The sequence below is a fragment of the Macadamia integrifolia genome, chromosome 3 (assembly GCF_013358625.1).
Source record: "Macadamia integrifolia cultivar HAES 741 chromosome 3, SCU_Mint_v3, whole genome shotgun sequence".
Lineage (NCBI taxonomy): Eukaryota > Viridiplantae > Streptophyta > Magnoliopsida > Proteales > Proteaceae > Macadamia > Macadamia integrifolia.
In genome coordinates, this window is record NC_056559.1 from 35,859,643 (window position 1) to 35,874,059 (window position 14,417).

At 36.7% G+C, this 14,417-nt stretch overlaps 1 protein-coding gene and 1 non-coding gene across 4 annotated transcripts; both read left to right on the forward strand.

The window, feature by feature from the left end:
* The first annotated feature begins 1,941 nt into the window (after nucleotides 1–1,941).
* Nucleotides 1,942–9,822, forward strand: LOC122073248 (heterogeneous nuclear ribonucleoprotein H2-like). Of its 3 annotated transcripts, none has more exons than XM_042637794.1 (2): nucleotides 1,942–2,120; nucleotides 8,858–9,822. In XM_042637794.1, the coding sequence occupies exons 1-2, from the start codon at nucleotides 2,104–2,106 to the stop codon at nucleotides 9,615–9,617; spliced, it is 777 nt and encodes a 258-aa protein (XP_042493728.1). In that variant the 5' UTR covers nucleotides 1,942–2,103; the 3' UTR covers nucleotides 9,618–9,822. The 3 variants fall into 3 exon arrangements, with proteins under 3 accessions (XP_042493728.1, XP_042493729.1, XP_042493730.1); XM_042637795.1 differs by having other exon boundaries at nucleotides 1,958–2,120; nucleotides 8,840–9,822; XM_042637796.1 differs by having other exon boundaries at nucleotides 1,958–2,120; nucleotides 8,947–9,822.
* On the forward strand, nucleotides 3,455–3,516 carry LOC122074983. Its single transcript, XR_006139125.1, has one exon. It is a non-coding gene; the product is annotated as a small nucleolar RNA snoR101 (small nucleolar RNA).
* Nucleotides 9,823–14,417: the final 4,595 nt, after the last annotated feature.

Genomic DNA, 14,417 nt, shown 5'->3' on the forward strand with positions numbered 1-14,417 from the left:
AGGTTTGGGTTAACCGGTGTTAACTCAGTCACCGCTCCGGTTCAGTGTGAACGGGGTGTGACAAAATTGGTCCTTAATGATTACAGTCTGTATTAGATTAGAATCAATCGCAAAAAATCCTGGAATTGACACTAAATTATAAAAACCAACAGTCAAATCCCCAAAATCCTAAATATGACTTTCTCTAATGATTGGAATGCGGATTGATCCGAACTAGCCAAATCAACTAGGGATTTAAAACTTTGAATTGGAGATCGAACTGATCATGGTTTCAAGTATCGGTCTGGGATCAGTCGTATCAGCTGAGATCGATTCTCTATCTAGATAGGTTATCTGGACCATTTCAGGGGTAAAATAGGTAAAAAGTAGTACCTTTTATAAAAATCATGGGTAAAATAGACCGATACCCACCGATCCCATCCAATCCAATCGGTATCGAATCGGCATTGACATAGACTGATACTGATACCGTCCCGTACGTCATTGGAATTGATTCCTATAAATTTTGATCCAATCAAATCAAAATCGGACCGAAAAAAACCCTAGAATCTCCCTCAATCTTAAGACCCACGATATAATCTTATAAACCTTATAATCGATTTTAACCATGGAATCATAGATAAAATCAGAATCAGTAATATCAATCCAAATCTAAATCAAATTGGAATTGACCATAATCAATCCCAAAACCCTTATAATCAACCTATAAAATATATTATAATTACAAAATTTTAGATGTCATCATTATAATAGTACAAAGCCTACGATATTGTTTTACGAGAAAAACAAGCTTACATATTGCCATTTGTCATCTTCCTGGATTTTAACTTTATTGAAAATACTAGCATATTTAATACAATTGATTTATTTGAAGAGAGAGAGAGCTATGATTATAACTATTTTACCAGCCTCATCTTTAATGCACAATAATATAAATGATTGCAATACAATTGATACATGAATTTATGGGAAGAGGTTTTGTTTTATAAACTTCAAAAAACAAAAATGAAGTCCACAAGAAGTTTTAAACCCTAAAACCTATAAAAACATTGGACATGCCGAGAAAAAAAAAAAAGCTTTTATCTGACTCACTGGATATGATATCGCCAAACTTTATACCATAAAAACCAGCAAAGGTAACAGAAAGACTTGTGAGAAGGAAGACGATCAGTTGAGGCAGGGGGTTGTTCGGATTGTTTAGGAAGAGTGTATTCATTCTAAAAATACCCCTCGTTTTGCCATTTCAATCAAAGTAACGATTCAAAAAGTTGAGGTTGAATTTACTTTTTTGACCTTAAAAGCAATCTCAAAATGACAAAATAATGGGGACACAGTAATTTACCTTTTTGACCTTAAAAGCAATCACAAAATGACAAAATAATGGGGACATAGTAATTTAGGTTACAAGGTTTTTGTAACCGGGTGGATTACATTTAGACATACCTTTATTTGATATGATTTCATGGAATATTTCATTGACTTATAAATTGGAATTAAAGTTTTGGTATGGATTTTTACCTTATTTATGGGAAATTGAAATCAATTTCAATTGACACGTATTCATGAAAAATCTTCAATGCCTGCACCTACACAATTTCGATTTCTTATCAAAAAAATTTATTTGTTGAAAAGATACAGTGAAGATGAAATGACCGTTCCACCCCTCATGAAAGGCGTAAATATAATCTCTATTAATGCTTCTTCTAGCCTTTTTATTAACTTCAATAGTAGTGTAAGGCCACGCTGCCTTCTAGGAATCCTCTCCTTTTTTTTTTTCCAATATATATATATATATTCCCAAGCCGATTCCATTGTTCACCACGAAATAGCTTCGACCTGAATGAATCGGGCCGATTCAAAACGATTCTGTTCAACTTCGGATTGGAATCGTCTCTGACCGATTCGATTGCCGATTACGATTTTTGAAACCTTTGCTTCTTATTATTAGGGCGGAAGCCGCAGAACGTCACTGCTCTGCTAACTGGTTAGGGTTCTGGTTTGCTTCGTCTCCTTCAGAGGTTGAAAGCCGGCGGGTTAGGGTTTACTTATTTCCTTGTTCAAAGGTTTAAATCCGCAAATTCTTGTTCCTTCAAGCAGATCAATATGTACGGATCCAGAGAGTGAGTTTCAAATCTCTGCGTACTTTTTTCCTTTTCAATTCTCACAGAAAGATTTATCATCTGTTGCCTGTATATGATTGTCCCTGTTTGTTATTTTTTTATGCATCTTGATTTTGTTGGTATAACCATATGTCTGGAACTACTTTAGGGTTTCATTTTTTTGTGGTTTAGTATGGTTATTGAGCATGTAATTGTGTTTCTTTTTGAATGATCTGGTTTGTTTGGTTTGATGGCGGTTGTCTTATCTGTGTTACTCTGGAATGAACACTTCATTCGTGAAAGCTATAGTCTCTCGAGGTTTTTCCATGGTAAAAGATCGTTCTGTTTTTTTTTTTTTTTTTTTTTTTTTTTGAGGGTTCATTAGGGTTTTAAATCATTATGATGTATCCTGGAGTAAGGCACCGTTTATGTCGTATGATTCTGGAACGGATGTTCTTTAGGGTTCCGTTTTGTATTATCGCTGGTATTGAGAGTAATGGACATTCATGATATTATATGCTGCTGCTGTTGAGAAACACTTATTGGAGTGGGAAAAGGGGAAAGGTTAATTAAAGGAAGAGTGTTCTTGCTCCCTGAAATTCATGAGATCATATCAGAATATTGTACGTAGAGCATGAGGCCAAAATTTTTTTTTCTTTTGGAGTGGGAAAAGGGGAAAGGTTAATTAAAGGAAGAGTGTTCTTGCTCCCTGAAATTCATGAGATCATATCAGAATATTGTACGTAGAGCATGAGGCCAAATTTTTTTTTTTCTCTTTTTTGGGAGTGAGAAAAGTGGAAAGGTTAATTAAAGGGAAGAACGTTCTTGGTGCCTGAAATCCATGAGATTGAAACTACTAGTGTTTGAGCTTGAAACGTATCTTTTTCTTCCGACTTCGAGGGAAGGTGAGGTTGTATGCATTATTGACTTCAGGCAGCTCATTTTGTTGATTATGGGGTATTGTCACTTGCTTAAGTGCCCGCCATGGGTTTTAAGTCCAGTAGCTTATATCAAATTTATAATTATTCATAGCTTTTTAGCGCATAATTACATAAGTGAGGAGATTTCTGAGGATTTCTGAGGATTGAAGTCTACCCAGGTAGTCAGGTGTTTGTGAAACAGTGATGCTAGTTCTTACTAACAAAAGAAGATGGGCTTGACGCTCTGGATTTTTTTTTTTTTAAATGGTCTGTTTTTCCCTTTCTTCTTCCTAATGACTTGGAGGAGTACTTTCTTTCCCCCAAATATAATAAGCTAACCTATTGCTTCTCTCGCTTACGTTCTTTTGTGCTACTAGATTTACTTCTCTATTTTGTTTTCAATCTTTCAAGTGGCTCAAAGTTTCAGCAAATGATGTTTTACACTTGATCTCTGAACTTAAGGTAAGTTCATGTAGACAATTTTAGTTACTGATGCTTTTACTTTGTCCTTGAATTTTTGGATCAACGCTTTCTGTTATTCCATTCCGCTGACTAATGAAAGGGTAAGCCCTTCATTTAAGTGGGCTGGTGTTGGTCAATGATAATTTAAGTTATTGTGTGGACCTGCGTGTAGAGTGGCTGTTATATGCCGTGTGACATATGCAGGTGATATTCCCAGTATCATATTTGCTTGCCAGAATGTTATTTCTGAGTCTGTTGTTCCCCCTCATATGAAAAAGGGAACAAAAAAGAAATATTGTAAGTGGCTTTCTTATCCTTATAGTTATTTTTTAAATCAATAGTTTTGATCATCTAAGGGTTGTGATTCTGTATTACAATTTCCAGATAGTATCATATCCCTTTGTATGGTCTGTCTACCTTCTTAACTATATATTTTTTCATTATCACGACGTAAGAGTACACTTTACTAAATATTAATCCCCCCTCCCCCTCAAAAACAAGGGGGAGAAAATCAGAAGAATCCCAAATCCATTCCAAGTTTCAAACTGATCCAAGTCCCTTCACTGTCATACCCTTCCTCTCGTCTTGCCCATCCTCCTGGCTTCTTCTGAGTTCATTATATTTTGGCCTATTGAGCGTCAAGTATTGGCATCCAATAGCCTCTCCAAAAAAAAAAGAGAAAAAAAAAGGCCATATTCACGTGGTCTAGCGATTGTCTGATGTAGACCTAGAAGGAATCAGATTCTTGGGTGCTGAAGCTTGGGGTTTTTTGGAAGTGAAGGAGCTTTTGGGCTGTTAATGGGATTAGGGTTCCTTAAGTAACTTTGTTTTTCTTACACTTGGTGTTGAATTGTGGAATCAATTTGGTTGTAGTTAGCATCTCAGTTATGGAATTGGAGCGAATATTTGGTTTGGTTGTGGAATTAGGGTTTCCTTTGGTAACTTCATTGTCAGCACAGTTGATATGAAGTTGTACTCCTCTCTATGGTAGCAGATATTTGAAGCAGTTAAACCAAGAACGCTCTTGCTTTAATATTAATAGTTGCAGGAGGGACAATGATTATGTGGGTATATTAGGGTTTAGACTATCTGTGAAGCTTAGGTTATTAGGTTTAAGATTTTTGGATCTTGTATGACATGCTATGATTAAGGACTTATGGAGACTAGAGTGAGGGTCTACAGGAATGACTGTTGGAGAGCCAACATTGGAACAGGCCTTGAGATAGATATGGTATGGGCCGTTTAGTGAAATTGATCTAAAATTACTAGTCTAGTAGGAAGAGGGGGATACAATAGAGTCAAGTGAGTTACTGATGGTGAAATTGGTATGTGTTGTGATCGGTGGCTGATCTTGAACTCCCCATAGAAAAGATTGAGAATTAAGCTGCTACTTCTAAAATGGAATTTTTTTTTTCTGAATTTCAAAATTGTTGATATCATAATTTTACCTGAATATTTTGAAGCTAGGTTCTGCCTTGATATGACTTCCCTAATTCATCTTGAATGCTCTTTATTTTGGATTTGTTGGAGGAGTTTTTGATTGATCTTTCAAATGGCACCAAAAGCGTGCAAAACTTGTAGAATAATGGTGGGTGGTTCTATGAAACTGAAATTTTGAGTTAATTGGGTATGTATCTTGGGTTGGTGGAATCTATATCAAATGTGCAGGAAGGTGGACTGACTAAGTGGGTCCCACCCATGGTACTTTAGAGGGGAAATGAAGCCTATAGGTGCAGTGAGTGCTACTTTCATTCTTCGATGGCAATTTACCCTATTTGTAGCAACCCTGCCCTTCGTGGCATATGTCTAAGCTGTTGGAGAACGTTACAATAGTCATAATTACAATGCCATTTTGATTTTGGGGATGTAAATGTTGCCATTCATGGAGCGAGGCTGCAAGTGGGCTTTGTGCAATGAGTGCTGCTATCGTAGACAGGGGTGTAGACAAGTCCAAGAATGGCTGCCTCAGGTCCAACCAAAATCATTAACTCAATACTTATCGTCTTTAGAGATCTTTATTTACTATGATGCAGAACAACTTCCTTTCCAGCATTTATTAGGGAAGAAAAAGAACCTTTGTTAGGTACATCACCAAGATGCTGTGATGTTTCCGACGCTCAATTTGATTGAGGGGCATATGGAACATCACAAACTCTATAACTTGGATTCTCATCTCAGACAGTTGGCGAGAACCCACATTATTATTATTTTTTGTTTTGCTAGGTTTTTAGTAGCAACAAAGACCCTTTCTTCTTTACAAAAATCTTTTTTCATCTCCTCGGACAAGACCCTGATGTAAGGCTGATTACAGGTATGGCCAACCCCAGTAGATGATTAAAGAGACTCCAACAATCGCTTTTAAACAAGTTCAGATCCAACAATAATTCTGGAATTTAGACCAAACCCTAATTTAGATTAAATCTTCAATAATCCATAACTCACACAATATGACTCCGTTGGGGCTGAAATTTGGATTGAATGGAGATCTTGTATTGTCCAACAAACCAGCAATATTTGATCAATTTCCGACGGCAGACTTAAGAGATATGCTGATTCTTGATTTGATCACGAAAAAGGAAACTTTTGGTTAGGTTCCAAGAGCCAGAGGTAGCAGCGTCAGATGATCCCCGTAATTTGGATCAAAGGAAAACCTTGGATAAAATAACAAAACCTCAAGAGTTGAGCAAGTTCTGATGGTTTAATATAGAGATCTGCAGGTTCTTGCTGAGGGGATGAATTAGGAAACAAATAGGAGATTTGTGAGAACTTCTGATACACTCTTCACTTGGTGCTAAAACTCAGGGTTTTTCGTATTAGTTTTCTCCTAGTGGAAGCATGATGAAGTCGTGTCTGGGCATAGGCTTGGCATTTGCAAGATCAAGTTTTCATCTGCTGTTGTATTTTGGTTTGGGCCAATGTAACCAACCTGCTAGTGGGCATCACTATTGAGGTCTTGTGGCAGAAGCTTGATTAGCTATCTGGGTAATGTTGAGGTGATGAGTTTATTTATCTTTCCAGTGTTGTCAAGTGATGTCTTGCATTGTTTAGGAATGGTTTAACTAAAAGAAAAAAAAAGAGGCTGTTAGCCAATGCACAAAGGCTTCCCGCACTTTAGCAGGGTTCTGGGAGGGTATATAGGTAGACAGCCCTAACCCCTTTCCGCAGAGGCTGGTTCCCAGGACTCGAACCCGTACCACTGCGCAGGCGGAAAGAGCCCTTTTAGGAATGGTTTAACTGGCCTTTCTATGTTCTTGCCTTCTTGGATATAGAAAAATATTTTATGTTTGTACTTTTGAATCCTATTGGTTTTGTTGCTTCAGACCTGATTGACAGAATAGATTATTGCGTGTGAGCTGGATGTGGTATTTTTTCATACAATTGTTTGTACATGACTACATATGCACTCATAAACTTGGCTTGGTTCTTTGTGCTTTGATAGAATTATTTACATGTTACTATGGAATATTTTTTCTTCTACAATGCTGTTTGCAATTCTTTTAATGAGGTAGTTGAGGAAATATGGCATGGGTAGTGCCTTACTCGCTGAAATAGATGGTGTGCAGCGTTTCTATGTGCACGTCTCTCATGGACATACTCATCAATTTTGGTTATAGTCCAATTTGGTTCGTGGATGATCTATTGCCCAAAGAATTTCTTATGCTAGGGCTTCCAGTTGGGTGTCTGGTAGCCAGGCTATGATTCATCCAGGAGGTAAGCTGTTGATTGGGCTGGTCATAAAGAGGTGGTGAGTCGAGGCTTCCTGTTTAATGTGGGTCTGGTTCACCAAAGGTAAGGGTTCCATAAACCAATCAAAACCAGAATAGTCCACCATGTAAAGTTTTCCAGAATTTAGGATAAACCCAATAAAATAGAATAAAAAAACTGAGATGTGACTGAAACTCAGGTCGGAGGCTATTTTTAATATAGGAGAACAATCAATTTTCCAGAGTGATCAGATTCTGAGATCTGGTCAAATCCTACTCAGTTAAGGAAATTCACAACAGAGTTGCGGGACCAGAATGGGGGAAAATTTACAACTCAATAAGCACAATTCAAAAACATACCAAAGGCTGGCTGAAGGAGGATTCTGATGGTAGATCAAAAGATACTTAAGAATCCTAGTTGAACAAGGTAGCTCAACTAGAACAGAATCCAATTGCTGTACTGAGCCAATTCAAGGACATGAATCAAAGTAAGGATTAGCAGTAGTGCCAACCAGAATAACCAACAGAAACAATTGTTTATAGATCAGAAACTGGGATTCAAAATTAGAAACCAGAATAATATGCGCAGGATGAACTGACCTGTGAATTGAAAGATAAAACTGGATAATAGAGAAGATAAGAAAGGAGGATATGAATTTGGATTAACCGCCAAAGCCTGGACTGGATTGACCCAAAAACGTCCGCATTGTTGGAGCCCCTTACAAACTTATATAGAGAGTGCTTAAACTGAAGCCGGCACTAAAAAGGAAAGGTTGGAGCCAATCTAACCTACTAAATCTCCACAGTAGGGCTGGACTGAATCACCACATAATAAATAAAAAATTGTCCATTACTCAAAAACGTCCGCATTGTTGGAGCCCCTTACAAACTTATATAGAGAGTGCTTAAACTGAAGCCGGCACTAAAAAGGAAAGGTTGGAGCCAATCTAACCTACTCCACAGTAGGGCTGGACCGAATAAAAATTGAATCCAAATTTCATTACTCAAAGACGTCCATTAGGTTGGAGCCCCTTACAAACTTATATGGAGTGCGCTTAAACTGAAGCTGGCACTAAAAAGGAAAGGCTGGATCCAATCCTTACCATAGCAGGAACCAAAAAAACGATGTAAAGACTGACTAGAACTCTTTTAACTGACCATGAAACAGAAAACTAAAAAAAAAAAATAAAACTGCTCCTAATTTCCGAGAATTTCTATATTGCTTAGGACTTGCCAAAACAGAATAGAAAAAAAGAACTGGAATTTATGACCAGGATTCCAGCCTTTACAAGGAAACCAATTAATTAAAAATGAAGAAGTTAACAGCCCTTGAACTGATCCACAGTTGAAGAAACAGAAAATTGTCCCAAAATCAGAATTCTGGTTCTTCTTATGCTCTGGGTGTGGCCTGGCCTTGAATCTGCATCACTGATCCTTGTTAGGGTGCTGCCTCATGGTGTATTTCCTCATTCTTTCTCAGTTTATGGTTGTGTTTATATTTTAATTGTTTTGCATAAATACTTATGTTGGGATGGTAAAGTATGAGAAATGTTTGAGAATGGTAGAAAAAGAGGAAACAAGTAGAAATTAGGATATCGTGGGTTGGGTTTGGTTTTATTAACAGGGTTGAGTGGGGATTGTTTTCTTTTTTTGGGTTTTTGAATAATTGAAGGGCAATGTTGGGAAGCGGGGGGTTTATGGACGGGTACGAGGTCGGCTCAAAGAGACAGAGAATGATGGAATCAAATCCGTACTTGACAGTGAGCAGTTCTGCGGGAAGCTTCCAGCCATCCAGCTACGGTGGTGGGTTCCACCCAACATTCCCTGTGGTCCGTCTCAGAGGTCTCCCTTTCAACTGTGCCGACATTGACATCTTCAAGTTTTTTGCGGGGTTAGATATTGTGGACTTGCTGCTGGTGAACAAGAATGGACATTTCTCCGGAGAGGCATTCGTCGTCTTTGCAGGCCCCATGCAAGCTGAGTTTGCACTCCAGAGGGATCACCTTAATATGGGGCATCGTTATGTGGAAGTTTTTAGGTGCAAGAAGCAAGACTACTACAATGCTGTAGCTGCTGAGGTGAACTATGAAGGCATGTATGAAAATGATTACCGTGGCAGCCCACCTCCCCCTCGAGCAAAGAAGTCTGTTGACAAGAGCCAGTTGGAGTACACCGAAATCCTCAAGCTTAGAGGCCTCCCCTTCTCTGCGACCAAGACTCAGATACTGGACTTCTTTGGTGATTTTGGGCTGACAGAAAACAGTATACATATTGCGTGCAGGCCGGATGGTAAACCAACTGGTGAGGCATTTGTGGAGTTTGCTTCAGCTGTAGAGGCTAAGAAAGCAATGTGCAAGGACAAGATGACAATTGGATCACGGTATATTGAGCTGTTCCCTTCAACTGCAGACGATGCCAGGCGTGCTCGATAGAGGTTTCAATTGTGTGACCTAAAAGAACATGTTTCTCGGTTTAACTTACTTTACCATGCATGGACTTAATGAAACTCTTGTTTTTGTCAAGTGACAGTTTATCTGTTTTCAGTATCTAACAGTTTGATATGTAAGGTCTGATTGGATAAGCTATATTTCAAGTTTCAATTTTCAATTCAAATACAATTAAAAAATATCACATGTACATGTATCTTTGTCCTTGTTAGTTTTCCATTTTTTAGTATTAACTGTGTAAAATATTCTAATAATTTATTTTGCCACTTGGCCAACTATGATTTGACTGGAACTCAATATGTGATTGAGGTCTTACATGTTCACAAAGTTATAGACGGATAGACCCTTCTAATATGTTGTGATGGATTCAGGACATGCCTGGAGAGTCTATTTGGATGGAGCTGTTTAGAAAGTCCACTCCCAAAACAAATATAGGAATTAAACTTCACACTTCATTCTTTAGTTAATTACATCATTATTCTTGATAATGACTGCTAAACCTTTTTTATTTTGCTTATGTTCTAATTTTACTTCACTTTTAACCAAAGAATGCCCCTTGAGGGATAATCATGTTGGATAATCATTACAAAAGATTCTTTTTTATTCAATTTCTCTCGTAGCCATAGGAGCCTCTAGAGTAAAATAACCCTCTTAATTAGTTTATTCATACAAAAGAAAGAAAATAAACTCTCTCTCTCTCTCTCTCTCTCTCTCTCTCTCTCTCTATATATATATATATATATATGAAAGTAAATTGAAAGCTTTAAAGCCCTCTGTGAAGAGCTTTTATGGGATCCGATGCATTAGTGTTGTTATAATCAGCTTCAACCTTTGCAATGAGTTCTTAGTGTTAGTGGCAACTCTGTTTGGTCAAGAGGAATCTCGTTGGAGAGAGTTATTATGATGATGTTTTCACAGGATTGTAGCGAAGTAGAATTCTATGGATTAATCAGTGGATTGAAATGTTTGCTAATCAAACAGTTATGGGCATCCATTAAAATGAATTGAAATATCTATCATTTTCATACCAAGAAAACGACTCGAAAGTAGTTTTCTAAATTTTAAAAACAATGAAAAGGAGCCTGTAGACTGAAAAATAACCTTCTTAATTGATTTACCGGAAATAGAAGAGATTTGGAATGACTCTAAGGAGATAGAAGAATTATTTTTTGAGGGGAACATCAAATCTTGGTCTGGGAGTGCAATTCCCTTTCTGTTAGATGTCTATACTATTTTGCTTAAACCACTTTTTGGCTTAGACCAATGAACAACATGGTCCTCTTTATGCATAGCTTAGCCACGAGGGCTATGAACAATAGGTTTTACATTTACAATATTAACCATGGTATTGATGTTCTATCATATATTCAGTAATTAATGAAGTTTTTATTTTCATTAAAAAAAAAATTGATCTATGGGTAAAGGCTTTGTATGCTGGAGGTATACCCAAATCCTTGTCTATCTCTCTCCTCCTCCCCTTGGAAAAGTCTCCTATGCCCCTCTCAGTCCTCCAATTTGTTGAGCCGCTAGCTCCAGGAAAGCTGACGGTATACTTAATTTCCTCTCTTGATTTATGCATAGAAAGAAAATAAAATCAACCTCTATATAATCATAAATTAAAGCTTTACGCTATGTAGCCCGAGATTTAAGTCTTTTGTTAGGAGTTCTTATGGGATCCGATGCATTAGTGTTGTTATGATTGTTGGATTTGACATTTGCAATGAGTTCTTAGTGGGAATTCCATGTAGCAAAGAGGACTTGCCTTCTCGTTTGAAAGAGTTATTGTGATGATGTTTTCATAGGATTGTAGAAAAATAGAATTATTATTGATGAAGTGGTGAGAAGAGATGCAAATGGTAGGACTAGATTATAGTATGACCTCGGATAGAGTTTTATGGAGGACAAGAACCTGAATTGTCGACTCCTTGTAGGAGATGTTTCTATGATGCTTTCACTTCTATGTTTGTTTTTTTTTTTGCTAAAACTTTCACTTCTATGTTTGCCTTACTTATGTTGTCTCTTTTATATTCTTATTCATATTTTGGATGTAACCGACCCCATAAAATTGGGATAAGATCATGATTGTTGTTGTTTTTTGTTTTTGTAAGAAAAAAAGAATTCTAAAAATCAATTAACGGATCGAATTATTTGTAGATAAAATAGCCATGGGCTTCGAATTGAAGCATCTCCCATTTTCATAAAAGAGAACAGATCAAAAGTAGGTTGTTTTTTTTTTTTTTAACCAACGAATCCATGCGAATGTGAACACTAAAATTAAAAAATAATATTTTTTTGGAAACTTATTTAAAATTAAAAATTTTCGCTCCATAATCATCCAAAAAAATTGTGTACATACAATTATGCATAAAATGATTTTCTAATACATACTCATATCGAAAAAGCAAGGTTTTAAAAACTCATAACCGGGATTTGGAATTGGCCGATAGATGTGTGGTCTTACTGATTCAGTTGGGATTAGCTAATTTTTAATTTACTGATTGAAACTCATTGTTAGAAAATTAGGTTTTTTGACAAGAATCATTCTCTTTAGATCCTAGTGAGTCGGAGTGAGTCACAGAGAACCAGACGAGTCATGTCAAAATTCCCCCTCTTTTTTCCATACTAATCTTTCTCAAGCAATCCAAATAAATAATTAATAAATAAATTTAATGAGATAAGATAGAATAAAAGTGTTTGTTTTTCAAAATTTTTTATGAAGCTCATCATTCATTGTCACTTGGATGAAAGTGATAAGATCTGACTTAGAGATGTCATGGCCATGAAACATGTTTTTTTAATTAAAATTTAGATGTATACATCTAGGGGTGTCAATCCTGAGTCCGCATCGGTAGGCCCGACCGAGCCCGACTCACTTAAGGCCAGCCCTAAACCGGCCTATTTAATAAACATGTCGGGCTTCAGTCCAGCCCGTTTATTAAACAAGCGTTCACGGTGCAAGCCAATAGCCCGTCGGGCTCCCGACCGACCTGACTCACTTAGGAAGCCCCTAGAACCGACTCATTTAGCCAGACCGACTGGACCCTCTTAAAAAATCCCTAAATACCTATTTTACAACTTAAACTACAAAATATGAGTAAAGAATATATATGACTAAAATATTGACATTCTAAATTGGACATTCAATTGTTAAAAAGAGTGTAATTCTTGCAACTTATATTACATTTTAAAGACATGATTCCCTTGGATCTTGCTAAATGGGACATTCAATTGTTATCAATTGTTCAATTGTTAAAGACATGATTCCCTTGGTTCTGGAATTGTGAATGTTATTCGCTTGTAGTTTTAAAGCTAATAGTTTAATTCTTTTAAAAAAGGATTTTAGGGTAGGTAAGTTTAGAGCCCGTTCATAATTAAATAGGTCCATAGCCCATTTAAGGCCCGTATAAGATTTGTTTAATGTAGCCCGATTAAAGCCTGACACCGATCGGCCAGATTACAAACGGTACCATACCCCCCAAATCTAAGCCCGTTTACTTAAATGGGCATTTACTGTGCAAGGATTTCACACCGCCAGACCCGGTTAGGCCTGATCGAGACTGGCCCGGCCCAACCGATTGACACCCCTATATACATCAATAGTCGCTAGATTCAATACAGAAGACTTCGGTCATTGAACATTTAACATCATTAAAATATATTTTAGTTCAAAACTATTCAGAAATGTCGACTTAAAACTTTTGACAAGAATCAACTGTTTTGTTGTGAATCGGGCAAAACAAACGAGTCTTGAATGATTCGGTAAGATTTGATCCCAATCTTGTCATTTTTTAATACAGGACGAGTCTCCATGAATCTTGACCATGTTTCTAATCTTTTGACTAAACTCAGCCTAGTTTTGTAGTCAAAATCTAGTTTGCTAACAATTGTTAAAAGCACTTCTTCACTCTCAAATAAATTGAAGGAATACCAATTGGATTCGGATCCTCTCCAACCAGTTGGTGAACAGTGAAGTATCCGATGGCCAGGAAGACCTGAGGGCATGCAATCTGTTGGAGAGGATCTTTTTCCATACTAAAATGCACTTTGATCTACCAGGGTCCGGATTCTCTCCAATCCAAACTGTTGGAAGATCTATTGCCCCAAAAGTTACAACCACTACCCATTTTATCTGACACTATTACCCATACCAAACCCTAACTTGTAGTTGATACTCTACCCTATCCCTCATGGTCATATATCCTTCATCTTTCTCAAAGGGGTGACCACCTCAAAATAAAACAACTTATAGAGCTTTGACATATTCCATTTTCAATCTAAAATAAGGTCCGAAACCAATCTTTCATTGCAACCATGAGGTATTTTCAATAGAATTTTGTATAAAGGGTTGGGATCTAAGGGTCATTCCAAATACACACCTTATGATCATCTTCATTCAATCAAAGCAGTCCAAATTCTTAATCTTATAGATGCACAGAAGGATGTGAATTTGAAATTGAAAACCGTTTACTGAAATCAAATTGAACTGTGTAGACTGAAACCATGAAACATTTTATTAAATAGTTCGTTTTGGTTTTAAAATTAAGACAATGATTCAGTTTGGTTTTAAAGTTTAAACCGTTGGTAAACCATTTAAATAAACTATTAAACCGATTAACATATATGTAGTAAGTTTAAGTCATTCAATGTTAAGTTTACACACACATTTCAATAAAAAAAAAAAAGATTAAGTTAACATTAATTTTTTTAGTAACAATTTAAGTATACATTAAACAACTACTAAAAAAAAGCATATAACAATAAACGACTTAATTCAATGTTACAATC